Genomic DNA, 24,625 nt, shown 5'->3' on the forward strand with positions numbered 1-24,625 from the left:
ACATCACTTTAACAAATAACTCCCCTGGTATTTTCAGGAGGCTTATCGGGAGGAACAGCTGATTAACCGGCTGATGCGGCAGTCCCAGCAGGAGCGCAGGATTGCCTCACAGCTCATGCATGTTCGGCATGAAAAGGAAGTTTTACGGCAAAACAGAATTTTCAGAGAAAAACAATATGAGGAAAGACGACGTAAAGAGTATCAGGATGCTCTTGATAGAGAAGCGGTAAATACTATCTCCCTTAGAAATCTTTCTAAGGTTACTTTTGATCCTTTCTACCAAGTCGTGGTAAACAAAGCTATATTTTGTTGCCGATCATCTAATAAGAGTTGATTTTTTTTTATATGATCAGCCTATTATCTGCCAATTTTTATTTTTGTGTAACTCCATCAATAGGGCATATAGGCACTACCTAGTACTATACTGTCTTCTTTTAGCCTTGATTCTACAAGTAGCTAAGTACTTAATGCTCACCACCAACCCTAATGTCCATGTCTCTCTAGCCATTTTGATTGTCTGAAGCTCTTTCTCAAGATTTCTCAGGAAGGGCTCATGGAAACCATATTCCCTGAGTTCTTATATATTGGTAACACTGTGTGCCTTTTATACTTGATTGTAAGTTGACTGTATATAAAATGGTTAGTTCACACTTTGTTTCCTTGACTATCTTAAATATGTCACTCTATTTTCTTCAAGTATAAAGTGTGTTGCCAAAAAGAATGGTGATAGTCTAACTTTCAGTTCCTTGAGTCATTACTTTTTTTTTTTTTAGATACTTTTTTTTTTTCTTTAAAAGTTCACTCAGTTTACTAGAGTAGGCATTGGTATTGGTTATTCTAGGTGAATATCCTCGGGCAGTGAGAGAACTTTTAAGCTGCTTCCTTTCAACTGGACATCATTAGTCTTTAATCAACAATTCCTTGCCTTCTGGAAAAGAAAAAAGAGATTCCTCAGGCCCATATTGTGCTATTCCTTCTTTAGAATGAGAATAAGTGCTTTATCTAGGGTACTCTGGTGCACTGTAGTTGAGCATTGTATACAGAAACTCGGATCTGGGCTGCTAGCTGTGCTTTTTGGTACTGTGGTATCATTGTGTCTTGGCACTTTTACAACTCTGAAAATCAAAATATCCTATCTTTTAATTATTTAATAGATTATTTTTGTCCCAAACTTTATGTATATGTAGGTTCTAGTAACAAAAATAGATTGATTTTATTAATGGAGTATATGGATTACTTCTTGTCTACTTCCTATTGGGGATGTTTCAGATTTATTTAATCCTTTAGTCCACATTTGATTGAAGAGAACTCATGTGAGTGGTGTTTTAGATAGCCTGTCTTTACTGTCATAAAATATTCACAAAACCAGACTGGGCAGAAGAGAAACCTTAAAGAAAACAGGAGGGCAGTGTTTTATTTACTAGCTTCATAGCTTCCACTGCGATACCCCATGTAAGTGCAATGTAACTTTTGCCAAAATTTTGCAATTTTTAGAAATATCAGTTGGAAAGTAGCATATTTTGCAGTGAGGAGAGTGTTGCTTTTGCCTTTGTGGAATAGGCATAGCCTAAATGGTGGGTATAGAATGGGGAGAGGGAGCCATACCCCATGAATTTGAGCTGAATGAATGCTGACCTCAATGTCTTGTCTTCAAGAGCTGAGTTATCTGGATGATTGTTTCATCTCTCTTCTTTGGCAAAAATAGACTTGACTAGATTGAGTGGCATTTACTTGCATTAGAAATGATGTGTTTATCTTTCTAAGTGTCTATTTGAAAAATATGTTTATTTCACAAACTCAGCTAAATAACAAAGTATGTTTAGCTGGACTGGTCTCATGGTGATAAGGATCATCTATTCTTTCCTAAACTGGGGTTGAACTAACTTCAGAGGACTGGAACAGTTGGGCCTGCTAAAGCCTCAGAGACCTAAATTGTGAGTTTCTGAAGTACCTGAAAAAATTGTATTTCTTCCTCTCACATGATTACTTTTCCAACAGCGAAACTATCTAGTTCCTTGGCATCTCTCCCTTAGAGATGTTTGGATTTTATGACTTTCATCCGTACATGTTGAGTTTATCAACTCTCCACCAACAGTGGCTGGTGCATAAGTAGAAGCTGAATAAATAAATCAATAAATGTTTAATTCACTTTGCCAAATTAACAGTCACCTCATCTATCCAGTATCATTCACTAACTAAACAAAATCCATTTTATTCCCTAGAGCATATATGTATATATATGCTCACCACATATATATGTATATATACACATATATACATATATATATGTGTATGTATATATGTGTGTGTATATATACATATATGTGTGTGTGTATATATACTTGCTTAACTTTTATTTTAAGTTCAGGGGTATAAGTGCAGGTTTGTTACATAGGTAAATGTGAGTCATGGGGATTTGTTGTACAGATTATTTCATCACCCAGATATTAAGGCTAGTGCCCATTAGTTATTTTGCCTGATACTCTCTTTCCTCCCACCCACCACCCTCTGAAAGGTCCCAGTGTTGTTGTTCCCTTCTGTGTGTCCATGTGTTCTCATCATTTAGCTTCCACTTATAAGTGAGAACATGCAGTATTTGGTTTTCTATTCCTGCATTAGTTTGCTGAGGATAATAGCCTCCAGCTCAATCCATGTCCCTGAAAAGGATATGATCTCATTCCTTTTTATGGCTGCATAGTATTCCATGGTGTATATATACCACATTTTCTTTATCCAGTCTATCATTGATGGACATTTAGGTTGATTCCATGTCTTTACTATTGTGAATAGTGTTGCAATGAATGTAGGCATTCATGTGTCTTTAAAATAGAATGATTTGTATTCCTTTGGGTATATACCCAGTAATGGGAGTGCTGGGTTGAATGATATTTCTGCCTCTAGATCTTTGCAGAATTGCCACACTGTCCTCCACAATGGTTGAACTATTTTACTATTCCACCTACAGTGTAAACTTGTTCCTTTTTCTCTACAATCTCACCAGCATCTGTTGTTTTTTGACTTTTTGATAATAGTCATTCTGACTGGTATGAGATGGTATCTCATTATGGTTTTGATTTGCATGTATCTAATGGTCAGTGATGTTAAGCTTTTTTTCATGTGTTTGTTAGCTGCTTGTATGTCTTCTTTTGCAAAGTGTCCGTTCATGTCATTTGCCCACTTTTTACTGGGGTTGTTTGTTTTTCTCTTGTAAATGTGTCTAAGTTCCTTATAGATGTTGGATATTAGACCTTTGTCAGATGCATAGTTTGTAAAAATTTTCTCCCATTCTGTAGGTTGTCAGTATACTCTGTTACCAGTTTCTTTTGCTGTGTAGAAGCTCTTTAGCTTAATTAGGTCCCATCTGTCAATTTTTGCTTTTGTTACAATTGCTTTTGACATATTCATCATGAAATATTTGCCCGTGCTTATGTCCTGAATGGTATTACTTAGGTTGTCTTCCAGGTTTTTATGGCTTTGGGTTTTACATGTAAGTCTTTAATCCATCTTGAGTTAATTATCGTATATGGTGTAAGGAAGGGGTCTAGTTTCTATCTTCTGCATAGGGCTAGCCAGTTTTCCCAGCACCATCTATCAAATGGGAAATCCTTTCACCATTGCTTATATTTGTAAGGTTTGTTGAAGATCTGATAACTGGAGGTGTGTAGTCTTATTTCTGGGTTCTCTATTCTGTTCCATTGGTCTATATGTCTGTTTTTGTGTTTTGATTACTGTAACCCTGTATAGTATAGTGTAGTTTGAAATCAGGTAGCATGATGTTTCCAGCTTTGTCCTTAGATTTTATTGTTCTTGTCATGTTTATTATTATTTGAGAGTGGGAGGAGGTGGAACGTTCTAAAATTACTTTTAAATCTATTAAGGTCTTTAAGGTTTCTTAACTATGCTCACAGACTATTAATAATATTTGTGTTACTTATTTTAATAGTATTGATTTGCTATTCCATGGCTACTTTCTATTAAGTATTGCTGTGGAAAATACTGATTTTGTTTCTACTTCTTTGGCTGCTCCTTCTCAGGAGCAGGGTCATTGTCTTTACAGGCTCATTGTTCTTTTATATCAAAACATTTATTGACAGATTCTTCAAAGCTTCATCTTAGGCTGCCTTATTTTCTTTTCTATGTTACTTATCAGACAGCTGCATCCACAACCATGGTGGTGTATTTACTGCAACAGACAGATGATCCATGCAGTTATGCCTCTGTCCTCTGAGATGAAGGGCCATAGTTTTAGTATTCCTTGACATCTGTGGTCGTATGTCTCAGAGACACTTCATATTCAATATGTTCCAAGCCAAATGTATGACCTTTCCTATGCAACTAGTCTTTTTCAGTGTTCCATAGCTCAACAAATGGCATCATTATTTATCGAATTGTACAAGCCTGAAACCTCAGGGTCCACGTGAAAATTGCTTCACCCTTATTCTTCCATACCCAAAACATCCACTAAGTGCTATCATTTTCATGCATTAAATTTCTCTTCATTGTGTCCATTTTCCTCTATGTCTACACTACCATCCCTGGTTTCTACTGCAGTACTACTGCTGCAGTGGTTTCCTTCAGCCATTTTTAGTGGTTATGAATTGGTGACCAAAAACTGGAGAGTGTAAGAATATAACATTATATATGTTCCTTAAGTCAACCCTAAGTTGTACTCTTTCACCCCAACTCTGCATACAGAGAATGTACAATTCCCCAAGTTATAAGGGCCAAGCCATCTTGGAAACACTACGGTCATCAGATGCAAGCCCAGTCCTATTGAGACCTCAGCTACTGCAGCCCACATGTCCCCTCAGTGGCACAGGAAACTTTGGGGAGGCTGCTCCAGCCTTTTTTGGTCTCCCATATAATTCTCTCTGAGGCTTCATTGCCCCGCTTCATTGCCTGGGCTCTGGCCACATTGGTTTGCTCTGAGATCCTTGAACAAGTCATTTCTTCTACTTTGCCCCTCTTTCCAAGTGCCTTCACCCAATTAATACTTGTTTTCAAAACTCCATGCATATGCCTCTTCTTGTCTAGGTCAGGCCCCTGTTATACAGCCTCATACCCCACGGTCTTGCCCTAATGACACTTGTCATAGTGTGTACTTATACATGTATTTGTGTGACTCTTTGACTGTTTGCCTATCCCACTGGCATGTAAAGTCCATGAGGGCAGGACCACATTTGTTCTTGCTCATGAAATAAAGAAAAAAAAACAAGGAAAGAAGAAAGGAAGGAAGGAAGGAAGGAAGGAAGGAAGGAAGGAAGGAAGGAAGGAAAGAAGGAAGGGAAGGAAAGGAAAGGAAGGAAGAAAAAGAAAGAAAGAGAGAGAGGGAGGGAGGGAGGGAAAGAAAGAAGGAAGGAAGGAAGGAAGGAAGGAAAGAAAAAGAAAGAAAGAAAGAAAGAAAAGAAAGAAAGAAGAAAGAAAGAAAGAGAAAGAAAGGGAAAGAAAGAGAGAAAGGGAGAAAGGAAGGAACAGAGAGGAAGGAAGGAAGGAAGGAAGGGAAGAAAGAAGGAAGAGCTGCGCATGATGGCTCACACCTGTAATCCCAGTACTTTGGGAGGCCGAGGAAGGTGAATCACAAGGTCAAGACTTCGAGACCAGCCTGGCCAACATGGTGAAACCCCATCTCTACTAAAAATGCAAAAATTAGCCAGGGGTGGTGGCGTGCACCTGTAATCCCAGCAACTTGGGAGGCTGAGGCAGGAGAATTGCTTGAACCCAGGAGGCGGAGGTTGCAGTGAGCTGAGATCGCCCCATTGCACTCCAGGTCTAGATAACAGAGCAAGACTCCATCTTGGGGAAAAAGACAGGAAAGAAAGAGAGAGAGAGAGAGAGAAAGAGAGAAAGAAAAAAAGAGAGAAAGAGAGAGAGAGAAAGGAAGGAAGGAAGGAGGAGAGACAGAAAGAAAACAAGGGAGAAGAACTTTGTGTTTTTCTTTCACTCTCAATTTTTTGAGGGTTTTTGTTTTGTTTTTAGATTAAATCTGCTAATCTCTTCCTTTGAGGCAACTGCAAAAGTATTCTGTATTAAGACAGTTCCTGATTTCAAATTTCTGTGCTAACTGCTATTATTATTAATTAATTAATTACAATAATATTTAATGTTTTTGAGCTTTACTTTGAGTCAAGCATTATACTATGTTTGTTACAAGCATGTATAAAATAATTCTTGCAATGACCATAAGTGGATACCATCCTTATTTACATTTTACACATCAGGAAATTGAAGACTAGAAGGCTTAAAGTCACACAGCTTCTCAGTGGTGTAGCAGGGAGCAAGGCCAGCTTGATCAGATTTTAGAGTCCAAGCTCATAACCACTGAGATTTACTACCTCCCACAGGCTTCCTTTTTCCTTTTCCTCCTTCTTTTTTTATGGCTGCAACCCACTTAGCTGTAATGAGACGGGAAATTGTGGTGCTTTGGCAGAGGATTGATGGTAGATATAGAAAAAGAGAAGGAAGACTGAGCTGGATGAAGGAAGGGAGAGGAATAGAGGAAGGGAGGGAGGGAGCGGGGAAGGGAGGAAGAGAGAGAGGGATATGGGGAGACAGGCAATGGCAGCAACCAGGGTTGAAAGCTATACTATTACTGGTAGGAACATTCTACCATTCCCTTAAAGGTTTTTATTCCTCACATCCTAAATATTTCCATGTGTTTCAGAGAACTCTGTAGTAAACCAACCTCATGATCCATTTTTGTGTCACTCTCTCCATAAATTCTCATCGGATATTTCTGCTCTCTTAGATTCATTTTTCCTCTGAATTCTTCACTTCATGAATCATGTCATAAAGCTTTGTACTTAAATTGTACTCTTTCTCCATGAAAACAGGGTATACAGAATAACACAAGAATAACAAACTCTGGTGTAATTCCTGAATCTGTCAAATGTACAGAATTGACCTTAGTGATCATCCAGCTTAACCCCTTTCCCAACAAAAATGAAATAAGCACACAAAATAAAATAGCAATAGCAAAACAAATGGTGGACCTTACACAGCAATCCATTGTCACACATCTAGTCATTTATGAATAGTATCATAATAGGAAATATTTGTTTTGATGAGATGGTTTGGTAATTTTTCTGGGTATACTAAGTACTCTTAATATCCTGACTTTGAGGAAATGGAGACATAAGGAGACTAATGACTTGCCCAAGATCTCACAGCTAGTGCTTGAATTCTATATAAAATCTAGGGCTTGAACTTGACCATAGCTCCTCCAAAGCCCAAGTTTACTTCCGTTTGATACTCACTGGGTTGTTACAGGAGGCAAGTCTTTTTCCTAGAGCAGGCTAGCATGTAACTAAATTTCTCAAGAAGCTGGCAGAGCTATCTGAAAAGCAATATTGGGTCATCTGAATCCCACTAATTAAGTATTATGTTATCCTCAGCTTGGCTGGACTGCGTTCAGCCTTTGTACCTTGTGTGAAGAAAAGATTCCCTAAACAAAATAATAGTGCACTAAGGAGAGAGCGATAACAAGCTAAGTGTTTCATTGCTTTCTACATACATAGATGTTCCTACAAATGAATGCCATCAGCTTATTAAGGCTGTAACCATAGAGGGTTTGTAATTAACACATTTAACACATGTTGGCAAATACGTTATATTCTCAAGCCAGTATAATCAGGGACTTTCTAAAATATTTTCTAAGTATAAATCAGTATTATAGAACTCTCCCATTGAAAGACAAAGAGCAATGACTATAGCAAATGTGTCCAAATTGACACTCTGGAGGTGGGAGTGAGGGGTCAGCTATGCTAACGGTCTAGCACAGACTTGCCTGTTTCTGTCTGATCCCTATTTGCAACCAGTGAACTCAAGACTTCTTTTTGAAGGCTTAAGATCTAATTCCTCATTAATCCAAATTGGGCTTTCCCCAGTTAGATCACTTCTCACTGTATTATGCTTTGTTGATAAGATAAACTGAGAGTGGGATATTTCCAATATTGTCTTTGCCATCATACTCAGTACTAATGTATTAAGAAAAAAGTGTTCATTCATGATTCATTTTTTTCCTGGTGTGAGAAGAGGTTTCATTCTACTGAAAGACGTTTTGGCTATTGAAATGATGACATTATTTTTATTTGATTTAGTTATAGTGACTTAAAAATATGTTTTTGCCTTTTTAGGCTTTGGCAAAACAAGCCAAGATTGATTTTGAAGAACAGTTCCTTAAAGAAAAGAGATTTCATGATCAGATTGCTATGGAAAGAGCTCAAGCTCGTTATAAAAAGCATTATTCAATATGTGCAGAAATTTTGGATCAAATAGTTGATTTGTCCACTAAAGTGGCAGACTATCGAATGTTGACAAATAAGTAAGTATTTTTTTTTTTAAATAACATAGTAGAGACACGATAGAGAATGAGGAAGGATAAGATTGTAAAGTAGATACTAAGCTGATAAGTAAAGAGAGATACAAATGATTCATGAAAAGACTAAAAGGTGGAGTCCAGGAGACCTTGATTACTGACTTGACTTACTCACTGACTACTTTCATTTAAGATGCCTACATGCCTTTTTCCATACCTTTTATGAAAATTAACTCAAAGTGGATCATGGACTTAAATGTAAAACATAGTACTATAAAACTGTGAGGAAAAAATGGGAGACAATCTTTGGGCTCTATGACTAGGCAACAAGTTCTTAGACTTGACACCAAAAGCATGATCCATAAGAGGAAAACTTGACAAATTGGACTTCATTAAAATTAAAAAGTTTTGCTCTGCAAAAGACGAAACTTTATAAGTTGGACTTCTTCAAAATTAAAACTTTTTGCTTTGAAAAACCTGAAAGGATGTATAGAACAGGAGAAGATATTTCAAACTGCCAGCCAACAAAAGACTAATATCTAGAATATATAAAGTATTCTCAAAACTCTACAATAAAAAATAAGGCAGTTCAAAAATAGGCAAAAGATATGAAAAGACATTTCACTGAAGAGGATACTCAGATGACAAATACACACGTAAAAAAATTCATCCTCAGTCATTAGAGAAATTCAAATTGAAATCACAATGATTTATCATTACACTCCTATAAGAATGGCTAAAATTAAAAAAAAAAAAATGAGAACACCAAATACTGAGAAGGATCTGGAGAAAACCACCAATTCATTGCTGCTGAGAATGTGAAATGGTACAGCCCCTCTGGAAAACAGTTTGGCAATTTCTTAAAAAGCTGAATATGCAAATCCCATACAACCTAGCGGTTACACTTCTGGGCGTTTATCCTAGAGAAATTAAGACTTAAATTCACACTAAAAATCTGTATAGAAATGTTTATGTCACCTTTATTTGTAGTAACTTAAAACTGATAACAATTCAGATGTCTCTCAATAGGTAATAAAGTATGATACATCCATGTCATGGAATATTGCTGAGAAATATAAAATAATACACTATTAATGCATGCCACAATCTGGATGAACCTCCAGATACTTATGCTGAGTGGAAAAAAGCCAAAATGTTACATGCGCTATGATTTCATTTACATAACATTCTTGAAATAACAAAGTTATAGAAACTGAGAACAGATTAGTGATTGCCAGGGGCTAAGAATGGAGTGGAGGTGAGAGAGAAGTGAGTGTGGCTCTCAAAGGGCAACATGATGGGTTCTGTGGTGATAGAACGTTCTGTATCTTGACTGTATCAATGTTAATATCCTGGTGGTGATATTGTACTGTGGTTTTGCAAAATATTACAATCAGGAGACACTGGGTAAAGGGTATATGGATCTCCATATTATTTCTTACACCTAATGTGAACGTACTATTACCTCAAAATAGAAAGTTTAGTTTTAAAAATCAAAGTATATCTAAATAGCAACAGAATAACATGAAAGTGGGATAAATGATTCATAGAGACTACTAGGTGTGAACCCTGAAAACTTGAGACAGGTCTCAGTTACTTAGAAAGTTTATTTTACCAAGGTTGAGGACGTACCTGTGACACAGTCTCAGGAAGTCCTGACAACATGTGCTCAAGGTGGTCAGGCCACAGCTTGGTTTTATACATTTTAGGGAGACCTGAGACATCAATCAATATGCAAGAAGTAAGTATATTAGTTCCATCTAGAAAGACAGAGACAGCTCAAAGCAAGGCCCACCCACTGGGGGCTTCCAGGTCACATATAGGTGAGAGACTGAAGGCTGCATTCTTTTGAGTTTCTGGTAAGTCTTTCCAAAGAAGGCAATAAGAATTTGCATCTATCTCTGTGAGCAAAGGGATGACTTAAATAGAATGGGAGGCAGATTTGCCCGAGTGGTTCCCAGCTTGAAACGGCCCAAGATATTTTCCTTTCACATAAGCTAAAGCAGACTCACGCTGGTAATCCCAGCACTTTGGGAGGCTGAGGCGGGTGGATCATGAAGTCAGGTGTTCAAGACCAGCCTGGTCAAGATAGTGAAACCCCATCTCTACTAAAAATACAAAAATTAGCCAGGCACGGTGGCAGGTGCCTGTAATCCCAGTCACTCGAGGGGCTGAGGCAGCAGAATCGCTTGAACACAGGGGAAGGAGGTTGCGGTGAGCAGAGATCACGCCACTGCACTCCAGGCTGGGTGACAGAGTGAGACTCCGTTTCAAAAAAAAAAAAAAAAAGCAGACCACATAGCTGGAATTTCCAGACTAACTTATATAAAGACAACAGAGCTCATTCTGAAATGGAAAGTATCATACTGCTTCTAAAGCAGCACCCCCCCTTTTTTTTTTTTTGATATAATAGCATTTTTTCCTCACTGTTTTATTTTGAGTTAATAATTGCTTCACCAGATCAGGCTGATCTGAAGTGAGCTGACGGAATTTGAATCCTCTAAGAAAACTGAATTGCTAGCCCAAAAATGTGCATGAAATCTTAATAATGTCAGCTAACAAGGGAGGTATTCAGGGCCCCAGAAGCCATAGCAGGTGATTTTCTTATTCAGGAGCCTCAGTGGATCAGGTGGGGAGTGGCAAGGTCAGAATCTTGAGGAAAAGGAGAAGTTTGGCAAGAACATGGAGACCAATATTCTGTATGACTAGAGAAGCTATTTTAAAAATGTTCCTACTTTTGCCATTTTATCTGTTTCTATCCTCATATCCTTAAATGTGAAAAGAATTTTACGGTAAAGGTCAGATAGCTAAGGTTTTTTCCTTCTACAGTTTTTTTTTCAAAATACATGGACTACTTTAGTGGGTTGCAATCATGAAGCCATAGAATGTCTACAGATGTCATAGTAAGTCATATTGAAAGAGAATGTTAAAAGGTTTTTAGGAGGAAACAGGTAATTTTGGGGCTTTTTAAAGCCCTAATAAGTGGTGGAGAAAGCAAAACGGAGAAGTACCTGAATATGAGGTTTGTCAGGAGTTCAAGACCCCTGAACACACAGCCTTTTAAAGAGGAAACGTTGTTAGGTCTGTACCCATTAAATAATAGCTCCTCATCCCCTCCAATCCCCAGCCGCTGATAATCTCTATCCAACTTGATGTCTCTGAATTTGTTTCTTCTAGGTACCTTATATAAGGGGAATAATACAATAGTCATCCTTTTTGTGTCTGGCTTATTTCACGTAGCATAATGTCTTCAAGGTCCGTTCATGTTGTAGCATGAATCAGAATGAAATACTACTTTTTAAGTTGTAATTTCAAGTTCTAGTCCAACTGTTTGTGATCACGTCAGGACATTTCGCACATCTTGTCTTGAAACAATTTTCCCATCACTCTGTCCTTGCTGCCTCCTAAGCATTCTTTAGGCCTCAGCTTGGCAGTCATTTCTTTAAAGAGACCTTCCTGGAACCAACAAGTTAAGCTGAGTCATACTGTTATACTTTCCTATTGTATAATTCTTGTTCAGAACTTTCATTTATTTATGCAACTATTTTTTGCCCTTCTTTCCCAGAGTCTACTATTTAAAGACAGGTATTCCAGTTGCTATTATATTTCTAGTGGCTAATAAAATGTTTGGAACTTAGTGGGTTTGAAGAATGATTGTTACTTTATGCCACGGGTTCTTTAAACTTTTTTATTGACTGTTTCATAGCAGAACAATATCTCTAAAAATAGTGAGCACAGTCAAAACACTTAGGTTCCTTAATTCTCGGCTCTGATGTCAGCTTACTATGCAACCTTAGGAAATTATTTAAATGCTCTGGTATCAGTGTCCTCCTGTGCAAAATGAACAAACTGAGTGCTTTTCAAGGCCCCTTTAAGAGAACATTAGGTTTACATTTTGTAAATAATTTGTAACAGAAAAATCTAATATATATTAGTCTTATTGTCATTGTACATATGGTAACCTTTAAGATCATTTTTCAGTAATTCTGTTTGTCTGATGAAAGTGAGCTAATTTACATAAATATAATAAAAATACCAATGTTTAAAATCTATATTTGACTAACCATTGATTCATCTCTACCTTTTCTTTGTGCAATAGCCTGATTCCATATAAGTTGATGCATGATTGGAAGGAACTATTTTTTAATGCAAAACCCATATATGAACAAGCCTCTGTTAAGACACTACCTGCTAACCCCTCAAGAGAACAACTTATAGAACTGGAGAAAAGGGACTTGCTAGATACCAATGATTATGAAGAATATAAGGTACCTACTGATATGAAATAATTGGAATGCTACATAATAAATCCTTTTTCTTTAACATTAATTTTGTGATATTCCTTATTTCATTTCTACTAATAAAAACAGGCATGTTTTGTTTGCATTTTCCCTTGTTTTAATTTGTATATTTGTGCTACTTTTTAGCTGCTTAAACTATACATAAGCTATTATCTATTGTTAGTAGTAATCTTAGGGGAGTGGTCTGAAAAAACATCAAGCATAGTAATTGTCTAAGTAGACAGATTTCAGAATTTTTTAAATGCTTTAATTTATTTATTAGCATTTTTCTTTCTATGGGCTGTCTACTTTGGCTTCAAAAACCATTGTTAAAATGTATTTCTTTTGTAATCGATCTAAATAATAGATTTTTTTACAGGCAAAATGAAAGAGGAGGAGGTCTGGGTTTTTTTTTTTTTTTTTAATTTAAAGCTTTACTTTATTATCTGAAAATGCCAAATTCATTGTTTTTTCAATCAAAAATACAATATAATATTTTTCCTTTGCCCATTACATTAAAAAATTAGACAGCAGCAAGGGAGTAGATGAAAATAAGCCTCCTTAGTTAGAATTTTACTGTAAAAGGTTTGAAGAATAAAAGTAGAATAATATTTTATTTCCTTTTTTTTTTTCTTTTTTTTTTTATTATACTTTAAGTTCTAGGGTACATGTGCATAACGTGCAGGTTTGTTACATATGTATACTTATGCCATGTTGGTGTGCTGCACCCATCAACTCGTCAGCACCCATCAATTCATCATTTATATCATGTATAACTCCCCAATGCAATCCCTCCCTCCTCCCCCCTCCCCATGATAGGCCCCAGTGTGTGATGTTCCCCTTCCCGAGTCCGAGTGATCTCATTGTTCAGTTCCCACCTATGAGTGAGAACATGCGGTGTTTGGTTTTCTCTTCTTGTGATAGTTTGCTAAGAATGATGGTTTCCAGCTGCATCCATGTCCCTACAAAGGACGCAAACTCATCCTTTTTGATGGCTGCATAGTATTCCATGGTGTATATGTGCCACATTTTCTGAATCCAGTCTGTCACTGATGGACATTTGGGTTGATTCCAAGTCTTTGCTATTGTGAATAGTGCCGCAATAAACATACGTGTGCATGTGTCTTTGTAGTAGAGTAATTATAATCCTTTGGGTATATACCCAGTAGTGGGATGGCTGGGTCATATGGTACATCTAGTTCTAGATCCTTGAGGAATTGCCATACTGTTTTCCATAATGGTTGAACTAGTTTACAATCCCACCAACAGTGTAAAAGTGTTCCTATTTCTCCACATCCTCTCCACACCTGTTGTTTCCTGACTTTTTAATGATTGGCATTCTAACTGGTGTGAGATGGTATCTCATTGTGGTTTTGATTTGCATTTCTCTGATGGCCAGTGATGATGAGCATTTTTTCATGTGTCTGTTGGCTGTATGGATGTCTTCTTTTGAGAAATGTCTGTTCATATCCTTTCCCCACTTTTGGATGGGGTTGTTTGTTTTTTCTTGTATATTTGTTTGAGTTCTTTGTAGATTCTGGATATTAGCCCTTTGTCAGATGAGTAGGTTGCAAAAATTTTCTCCCATTCTGTAGGTTGCCTGTTCACTCTGATGGTAGTTTCTTTTGCTGTGCAAAAGCTCTTTAGTTTAATTAGATCCCATTTGTCCATTTTGGCTTTTGCTGCCGTTGCTTTTGGTGTTTTAGACATGAAGTCCTTGCCCATGCCTATGTCCTGAATGGTACTACCTAGATTTTCTTCTAGGGTTTTTATGGTATTAGGTCTAACATTTAAGTCTCTAATCCATCTTGAATTAATCTTCATATAAGGGGTAAGGAAAGGATCCAGTTTCAGCTTTCTACTTATGGCTAGCCAATTTTCCCAGCACCATTTATTAAATAGGGAATCCTTTCCCCATTTCTTGTTTCTCTCAGGTTTGTCAAAGATCAGATGGCTGTAGATGTGTGGTATTATTTCTGAGGACTCTGTTCTGTTCCATTGGTCTATATCTCTGTTGTGGTACCAGTACCATGCTGTTTTGGTTACTGTAGCCTTGTAGTATAGTTTGAAGTCAGGTAGCGTGACGCCTCCAGCTTTGTCCTTTTGACTTAAGATTGTCTTGGCAATGCGGGCTCTTTTTTGGTTCCATGTGAACTTTAAAGCCGTTTTTTCCAATTCTGTGAAGAAAGTCATTGGTAGCTTGATGGGGATGGCACTGAATCTATAAATCACCTTGGGCAGTATGGCCATTTTCACGATATTGATTCTTCCTATCCATGAGCATGGTATGTTCTTCCATTTGTTTGTGTCCTCTTTGATTTCACTGAGCAGTGGTTTGTAGTTCTCCTTGAAGAGGTCCTTTACATCCCTTGTAAGTTGGATTCCTAGGTATTTTATTCTCTTTGAAGCAATTGTGAATGGAAGTTCATTCCCGGTTTGGCTCTCTGCTTGTCTGTTACTGGTGTATAAGAATGCTTGTGATTTTTGCACATTAATTTTGTATCCTGAGACTGTGCTGAAGTTGCTTATCAGCTTAAGGAGATTTTGGGCTGAGACGATGGGGTTTTCTAAATATACAATCATGTCATCTGCAAACAGGGACAATTTGACTTCTTCTTTTCCTAACTGGATACGCTTCATTTCTTTCTCTTGCCTGATTGCCCTAGCCAGAACTTCCAACACTATGTTGAATAGGAGTGGTGAGAGAGGGCATCCCTGTCTTGTGCCAGTTTTCAAAGGGAATTTTTCCAGTTTTTGCCCATTCAGTATGATATTGGCTGTGGGTTTGTCATAAATAGCTCTTATTATTTTGAGGTACGTTCCATCAATACCGAATTTATTGAGCATTTTTACCATAAAGGGCTGTTGAATTTTGTCAAAAGCCTTTTCTGCATCTATTGAGATAATCATGTGGTTCTTGTCTTTGGTTCTGTTTCTATGCTGGATTACGTTTATTGATTTGAGAATGTTGAACCAGCCTTGCATCCCAGGGATGAAGCCCACTTGATCATGGTGGATAAGCTTTTTGATGTGCTGCTGAATCCGGTTTGCCAGTATTTTATTGAGAATTTTTGCATCGATGTTCATCAGGGATATTGGTCTAAAATTCTCTTTTTTTATTGTGTCTCTGCCAGGCTTTGGTATCAGGATGATGTTGGCCTCATAAAATGAGTTAGGGAGGATTCCCTCTTTTTCTATTGATTGGAATAGTTTCAGAAGGAATGGCACCAGCTCATCCTTGTACCTCTGGTAGAATTCAGCTGTGAATCCATCTGGTCCTGGACTTTTTTTGGTGGGTAGGCTATTAATTATTGCCTCAATTTCAGAGCCTGCTATTGGTCTATTCAGGGATTCAACTTCTTCCTGGTTTAGTCTTGGGAGAGTGTAAGTGTCCAGGAAATTATCCATTTCTTCTAGATTTTCTAGTTGATTTGCGTAGAGGCATTTATAGTATTCTCTGATGGTTGTTTGTATTTCTGTGGGGTCAGTGGTGATATCCCCTTTATCATTTTTTTATTGCGTCTATTTGATTCCTCTCTCTTTTCTTCTTTATTAGTCTAGCTAGCGGTCTGTCAATTTTGTTGATCTTTCAAAAAACCAACTCCTGGATTCATTGATTTTTGGAGGGTTTTTTGTGTCTCTATCTCCTTCAGTTCTGCTCTGATCTTAGTTATTTCTTGCCTTCTGCTAGCTTTTGAATGTTTTGCTCTTGCCTCTCTAGTTCTTTTAATTGTGATGTTAGAGTGTCAATTTTAGATCTTTCCTGCTTTCTCTTGTGGGCATTTAGTGCTATAAATTTCCCTCTACACACTGCTTTAAATGTGTCCCAGAGATTCTGGTATGTTGTATCTTTGTTCTCATTGGTTTCAAAGAACATCTTTATTTCTGCTTTCATTTCGTTATGTACCCAGTAGTCATTCAGGAGCAGGTTGTTCAGTTTGCATGTAGTTGAGCGGTTTTGATTGAGTTTCTTAGTCCTGAGTTCTAGTTTGATTGCACTGTGGTCTGAGAGACAGTTTGTTATAATTTCTGTTCTTGTACATTTGCTGAGGAGTGCTTTACTTCCAATTCTGTGGTCAATTTTGGAATAAGTGCGATGTGGTGCTGAGAAGAATGTATATTTGTTGATTTGGGGTGGAGAGTTCTATAGATGTCTATTAGGTCCGCTTGGTGCAGAGATGAGTTCAATTCCTGGATATCCTTGTTAACTTTCTGTCTCATTGATCTGTCTAATGTTGACAGTGGAGTGTTGAAGTCTCCCATTATTATTGTATGGGAGTCTAAGTCTCTTTGTAGGTCTCTAAGGACTTGCTTTATGAATCTGGGTGCTCCTGTATTGGGTGCATATCTATTTAGGAGAGTTAGCTCTTCCTGTTGAATTGATCCCTTTACCATTATGTAATGGCCTTCTTTGTCTCTTTTGATCTTTGATGGTTGAAAGTCTGTTTTATCAGAGACTAGGATTGCAACCCCTGCTTTTTTTTGTTCTCCATTTGCTTGGTAGATCTTCCTCCATCCCTTTATTTTGAGCCTATGTATGTCTCTGCATGTGAAATGGGTCTCCTGAATACAGCAGACTGATGGGTCTTGACTCTTTATCCAGTTTGCCAGTCTGTGTCTTTTAATTGGAGCATTTAGTCCATTGACATTTAAGGTTAATATTGTTATGTGTGAATTGATCCTGTCATTATGATATTAACTGGTTATTTTGCTCGTTAGTTGATGCAGTTTCTTCCTAGCCTCGATGGTCTTTACATTTTGGCATGTTTTTGCAATGGCTGGTACCGGTTGTTCCTTTCCATGTTTAGGGCTTCCTTCAGGGTCTCTTGTAAGGCAGGCCTGGTGGTGACAAAATCTCTAAGCATTTGCTTATCTGTAAAGGATTTTATTTCTCCTTCACTGATGAAACTTAGTTTGGCTGGATATGAAATTCTGGGTTGAAAATTCTTTTCTTTAAGAATGTTGAATATTGGCCCCCACTCTCTTCTGGCTTGTAGAGTTTCTGTCGAGAGATCTGCTGTTAGTCTGATGGGCTTCCCTTTGTGGGTAACCCGACCTTTCTCTCTGGCTGCCCTTAAGATTTTTTCCTTCATTTCAACTTTGGTGAATCTCACAATTGTGTCTTGGAGTTCCTCTTCTGGAGAGTATCTTTGTGGCGTTCTCTGTATTTCCTGAATTTGAATGTTGGCCTGCCCTACTAGGTTGGGGAAGTTCTCTTGATGATATCCTGAAGAGTGTTTTCCAACTTGGTTCCATTTTCTCCCTCACTTTCAGGCACCCCAATCAGACGTAGATTTGGTCTTTTTACATAATCCCATACTTCTTGCAGGCTTTGTTCATTTCTTTTTCTTCTTTTTTCTTTTGGTTTCTCTTCTCGCTTCATTTCATTCATTTGATCCTCAATCGCTGATACTCTTTTTCTTCCAGTTGATCGAGTCAGTTACTGAAGCTTGTGCATTTGTCATGTATTTCTCGTGTCATGGTTTTCATCGCTGTCATTTCGTTTATGATCTTCTCTGCATTAATTAGTCTAGCTGTCAATTCTTCCACTCTTTTTTCAAGATTTTTAGTTTCTTTGCGCTGGGTACGTATTCCTCCTTTAGCTCTGAGAAGTTTGATGGACTGAAGCCTTCTTCTCTCATCTCGTCAAAGTCATTCTCTGACCAGCTTTGATCCGTTGCTGGCGATGGGCTGCGCTCCTTTGCAGGGGGAGATGCGCTCTTATTTTTTGAATTTCCAGCTTTTCTGCCCTGCTTCTTCCCCATCTTTGTGGTTTTATCTGTCTCTGGTCTTTGATGATGGTGACTTACTGATGGGGTTTTGGTATAGGTGTCCTTCCTGTTTGATAGTTTTTTCCGTCTGACAGTCAGAAGGACTGTCTGTTGGTCTGTTGGAGATTGCTTGAGGTCCACTCCAGACCCTGTTTGCCTGGATATCAGCAGCAGAGGTTGCTGAAGATAGAATATTGCTGAACAGCGAGTGTACCTGTCTGATTCTTCCGTTGGAAGTTCCTCTCAGGGGTGACTCCACCCTGTGAGTGTGGGGTGTCAGACTGCCCCTAGTGGGGGATGTCTCCCAGCTCGGCTACTCAGGGGTCAGGGACCCACCTGAGCAGGCAGTCTGTCCGTTCTCAGATCTCAACCTCCACGTTGGGAGATCCACGGCTCTCCCCAAAGCTGTCAGACAGAGTCGTTCGCATCTGCACCGGCCCCCGCTGCTTCCCCTGTTGGACTTCAGCTGTGAGCTGTCCCCAGAGGTGGAGTCTACAGAGACAGGCAGGCTTCCTTGAGCTGCTGTGAGCTCCACCCAGTTCGAGCTTCCCAGATGCTTTGTTTACCTACTTAAGCCTCAGCAATGGCGGGCACCCCTCCCCCAGCCTCGCTGCTGCCTTGCTGATAGATGGCCGCAGACTGCTGTGTTAGCAGTGAGGGAGGCTCTGTGGGCGTTGGACCCTCCCGGCCAGGTGTGGGATATATTCTTCTGGTGTGCCTGTTTCCTTAAAGCGCAGTATTGGGGTGGGAGTTACCCGATTTTCCAGGTGTTGTGTGTCTCAGTTCCCCTGGCTAGGAAAACGGATTTCCTTCCCCCTTGCGCTTCCAGGTGAGGCGATGCCTCGCCCTGCTTCAGCTCTCGCTGGTCAGGCTGCAGCAGCTGACCAGCACCGATTGTCCGGCACTCCCTAGTGAGATGACCCCAGTACTTCAGTTGAAAATGCAGAAATCACCGGTCTTCTGTGTCGCTCGCACTGGGAGTTGGAGACTGGAGCTGTTCCTATTCGGCCATCTTGCTCCGCCCCCCTTTTTTGTTGTTGTTGTTGAGGCGGAGTCTCGCTCTGTCGCCCAGGCTGGAGTGCAGTGGCTGGATCTCAGCTCACTGCAAGCTCCGCCTCCCGGGTTTACACCATTCTCCTGCCTCAGCCTCCCGAGTAGCTGGGACTACAGGCACCCGCCACCTCGCCCGGCTAGTTTTTTGTATTGTTAGTAGAGACGGGGTTTCACCGTGTTAGCCAGGATGGGCTCGATCTCCTGACCTCGTGATACGCCCGTCTCGGCCTCCCAAAGTGCTGGGATTACAGGCTTGAGCCACCGCGCCTGGCCGGTCTGGGTTTTATGAATAGCATAGATTCAAATAATCTTTTCTTCAAAGATTGAAATAAAAAGTATCAGGTGCCAACTGTGATGTTTAGAAGAACTATTGTAAACCCTTTGAGATTAGACAGACTAGAGCTACATTATTGAAATTGCCAACTACTAACTGTGCAACCTTAGGTGACCAGTTCCTTAAGGGCTAATAGATTTCCATTTTTCAATTTATGGAAAGGAAATACTACTATACCTACTTCATTTAAAATAACATGAGTTAAACACAGCTGAGTGCACTTCATGTTGGATGCATATAATACATACCCATTTCTTTCCTCACCATCCTACTCTCCCCATCCCACTCCATCTCACCCTTAGAAGTAAAGGTGTAACACTCATAGCTTTTGGATAGAAGTTTTGAGTGGATCAACATCAATGGAATGAGGAGTGAGGCTTTTTAATAGAAAAATTACAAAATGAGTCCCAGAAGTTCAGTAAGTGCAACATGAAAAAAATCTATGGAAAAATGATTTGACCTAATTACTCACTGATAGTAAATACTCAACAAAGGTTTGTGGAACAAAGAGTGAATAAAATGAATAAATTACAATGAACAAAGAAAAGTGCAAAATAACACTAATAAGTAAATATTACAAGAAGATAAACTTGTGGTTAAAAGATAAGGAAATAATATGAGATTATGAGAAATTAAATGTACACTATATTTTAATTAAATGAATCTATATTTGTAGCACTAAGAGAATTATTATTAAGGATTGATTAGAACCTTAAAAGATATATGTGGATGTTTGTTTTGTATGGTTGTAAAATATACTAAACCTATTACATCCACTTAAAGTATAATGCCATGTAATAAAATGCTTTGACAGTATCAAACTATGTTAAAGTATTTCTTTCCATTGTAAATTAAAAGTCATTTTATTTGACAGACTTTACTCGTTCATCGAATGTTTATTTCTAAATTACTTCTTAAACAGCTCAATCTCTATTCTTGTTGCTCTTACAAATCAGGAGACCTAGTAGGCTGCAGCATAGCAAAGATTTTTGTCTCTCTAGCTATTTTCCTTGTATGAGAAATGGTTACCACAGGAACATGCTTGTCTTACCCACATCCTGAAGCAGATGATGCATTTCTTTTGCAGGAAATTGTAAACTTTTGTTAGGAGTTTGTGATCATCTAGCAATGCACTTTATTTTGTGTATTGACTTTACTGTTTTTCTGGAAATGAAAATTACCTTAGGATTTATAATATGTTTTCACAAGCTCTCTTTGATATCATAATGGAAAATATGCCATATACAGGTTTTAGGATGTACTGTAAACTATTATACTGTCATTCTTTATTTTTAGACCGTTGGTCTCTTCAAGAACTTGTCCTAAATGTTCCTACATACAAGTAAAAAATAAATGTTTCAACTTGTAAAATATATTATCTGGCTTAAATAGTTTATCACAAGACGCAGAGGGGCAGTGCATCCTGGCTTATCTAAAAGAAACAGTGGTCCACATTTGTCATTATTAAATTTGTTTAGGAGTTTTAATGCAAATATATTACTCAGAAATTAATACATTTGCTTGAACATAATAATGTTCATTATAATGTTATTGAACATTATATATAATGAACATTATATATAACATTTAAATTATGTTGAATGTTATTCAATAATGATATTCAATAATGTTCAAGCAAATGTATTATTCATAAATTAATCTTCAAAATGTTTATATTCTTAGCATACTTAATTGATGTCCATACCCTCTACCTTTAAAGAACTGACAGTTCCCAGTTTTGAGTCTGTGCTTTTAAAAGCCTATGTTCTGTTAGAATAAGCTATTATGCTTAAACTTTTTAAATATTGTACCTAGAAATTGCAATTAAAACAGATGTTTGCTTATGTACATGTCATATGTAGCTGCCAAAAATTTGACGCTTGTTTCTTAACGTTATTTCCTAAATCATCACACTCTATTTATATGAGAATGACCGAATATGAGGGAGCTCTAGCCCAGTGGCTAGAAATAACATTTCTCTCTCCCAGGAAAGAGGCAAGAACAGCATCATGGAGCAGCCAGACCTCTCTGAGGTTCCTAGGCAACTACCGCAGCATAACAACATTGAGTTATTTAGTAGAGAGTGAGGCAGGGCCCTGAAAGCCGAATGGACCATAGATAGCAGGCTAAGCCAGGAGGCCGGGTTCCTCTGGTGCAGCTGGCAGCACAGCCCCACACAGCAGCCAGTGGTTCTCAATCATGCAGTGGACGCCTGCCGGTGAACCTCAAATTCCCCCTAATGCAAATTCTTTCAATGGGTCTTACTAGCAAATGAGTTGCAATTTACAGCATTTCACTTTTATATAAGCTGCTTACTAGCAATTACTAGTTGAATGAGTTTAAGAGTTACTAAAATTTAATGTTCATAAACTAAAATTAGCTCATGGCTATGATTTCCTCAAGATTTGGATTTTTCTAAGTCCCTGCCACAAAGCACTTAACCATTTTCAGAGCTCTGCTGTGCATGCCCACAACCAAGTGATAGTCGGAATTTCTATAATTTGGAGGAAGGATATTTCATTTCCAGGACATCATCCATGTTGTCTTAAGTTGTTCATGATTTTTAATTGCTGCTATTTTTTGCCTTTAATGGCAAATTACTGTTTAAGTTAATGATCAGGTGAGCTTGTTGTGGTTATGGGGTTAACCCTACAGTGTGTGTTATAATGTACATTTTTATTAACATTATTTTTGGCCTATGATTTTCCATCAACTAGACTTTAAGATGTGGTTGTATATGTTATGTTTTAACATCTGTACGCCTGTCACTACAGCACATGTATGGATACCTATCCCCAATTTTTTTTACAATAACATTTATTTCCACCAGGTCTTTTTCCACCAAAGAATAGAAATATGGGACTAAATGGGCCATGGAGTTCTGTTGTTTTCCTGTCTCATCCGAATTGTTTGGCCCAAAGACATCCCTGGATCATTGACTCAAGAACAGAGAGAGATTTTAGTAGATGAATGTTAAGGGCATGTGAATCGATCACTTTTTTACATTTAAAACATATACATTGCATTGATCAGCTCAGACTGCTATAATAATACACCATAGATTGGATGGTTTAAACAACAGGAATTGATTTTTCATAGTTCTGGAGACTGAGAAGCCCAAGATTAAGGTGTTAGCCAGTTTGGCTCCCCAGTGAGAGCTTTCTTCCTGGCTCACAGAAGACTGCCTTCCTGCTGTGTTCTCACAGGGCAGAAAGAGAGGGAGTAAGCTCGTCTCTTTTCTTCTTATAAGGAAACTAATCTCATCATGGGAGCCCCGCCCTCATGACCTCATCTAAACCTCATTGCATTCCACAGGCCTAGCCTCCAAGTACCATCACATTGGAGGTTAGGGCTTCAACATATGGATTTGGGGGAGACACAAACATTCAGCCCATAATATATGCATTATTCAGGATACTTACAAAATGTCACAATATGGAAACTTACTAATAAAGTATAGGAACTTTTAATTTCACATGAAGTTGCTTGTTTTATGGCCTCTTCTGTTTCTTGCCAAGAAGTCTTAAATTTTCTTGTCTTTTGACTATGAAGATGCTTCTATTGATGAACCTGAGCATTAATTCTATTTTAATTAGTAATTTTAATATAAATATATATAATTGCATTGTGTAGTACTGGAGGGCCCTCAAAAATATGGTGGTTTCATCTTTTATTTTCAGATATGGAGGAATACAGCTGACCTCTAAGTGGACAGAGTAAGCACTTGCTTATAGGATGAAGGCTGAGATATTCTCTAAGGCTATTCTATTGTAAAAATTCTGCCTGTCATTGCACTCAATGCCTCATAATATCAGTCCTTTGAATTAAGACACCAGCACTTCCTAAAATACAAACATTTCTCAAGATAGGCAATAAGAATCATGATCAGCCTCCAAAATAGAAAGGAGCTGGGAAGGAAGTTTGATGTTGAAAGGAATATTCTCATATCATTCTAGTTTACTTTTTAAGAATGTGCCATTTCATACCTACATTTTCATTTCTCCATTTGTTTACAGTTTTACTTCTAACTCCCCAGATTCCTTCACTAATGGTAAGGCTATTTAAATGGCTTTTTTAGACTAAGCCTCATTGTATCTTGGTTGGGTAGGATACTTTCTTTTTTTCTTTTTTTTTGAGACAGAGTCTCACCCTGTCACCCAGGCTGGAGTGCAGTGGCGCAATCTCGGCTCACTGCAAGCTCTGCCTCCCAGGTTCATGCCATCCTGCCTCAGCCTTCCCAGTAGCTGGGACTACAGGCGCCCGCCACCACGCCCAGCTAATTTTTTGTATTTTTAGTAGAGATAGGGTTTCACCATGTTAGCCAGGCTTCTTATCTGTAGTAATCAAACACACTGATTCTAACTTACAGAGCAGAGCATCAGTGTATTGGTTTTCAAAGAGGGCTCTAGTTGCCCTAGGTCCATGGTTGCCAAGAAACAAGGCTATTTTCTAATGGTTGTAGGCCAAGGATTTCACAGGGCTTGGTAGAGGTCTGGGACTTGTGTCTATGGAATAGGAGAAATAGAAGATGAACTTGGGTCATGTGAAGGGTATTTGGCTTCAAATTATTAACACTGGAGATAAAGTAAGTTCATTTGAAGACCATGGTAGAAATAGTTGAATTAAGGTATCAAGTTCAAGACATTAGACTAGAATTGAGAAATGGTTTCCAAAAGGTTGGTAGCCAGATAGAAGTAGAATGGGATGTGAGAAGGACAAAGCCAAAGAGAGGAGTCCTGGATGACTGATGTGAATAAGATCAGAGTGATTGTCCACCACTCATTTTTATTTGTTCTTGATCACATAGAGAGAAGCCACCCCTCTTCCAAGCTGCCTCCTCTGTGGCACCAGGGAAACAGAAGGTGGTCAGGGC

General features: G+C 38.3%; 1 protein-coding gene across 4 annotated transcripts in view; it reads left to right on the forward strand.

Annotated features, from left to right (window-relative positions):
* SPEF2 (sperm flagellar 2) overlaps positions 1-24,625 on the forward strand; it is a 203,936-nt gene that overhangs the window by 47,922 nt on the left and 131,389 nt on the right. For all 4 annotated transcript variants that reach the window (XM_033179347.1, XM_033179345.1, XM_033179346.1 and 1 more), the window contains 3 exons: positions 38-226; positions 8,133-8,320; positions 12,414-12,582. In XM_033179347.1, the coding sequence (XP_033035238.1) occupies positions 38-226; positions 8,133-8,320; positions 12,414-12,582 (546 nt within the window). The remainder of the gene's footprint in view (positions 1-37; positions 227-8,132; positions 8,321-12,413; positions 12,583-24,625) is intronic.

Source organism: Trachypithecus francoisi, unplaced genomic scaffold, assembly GCF_009764315.1.
Source record: "Trachypithecus francoisi isolate TF-2019V2 unplaced genomic scaffold, Tfra_2.0 Lachesis_group2, whole genome shotgun sequence".
NCBI lineage: Eukaryota > Metazoa > Chordata > Mammalia > Primates > Cercopithecidae > Trachypithecus > Trachypithecus francoisi.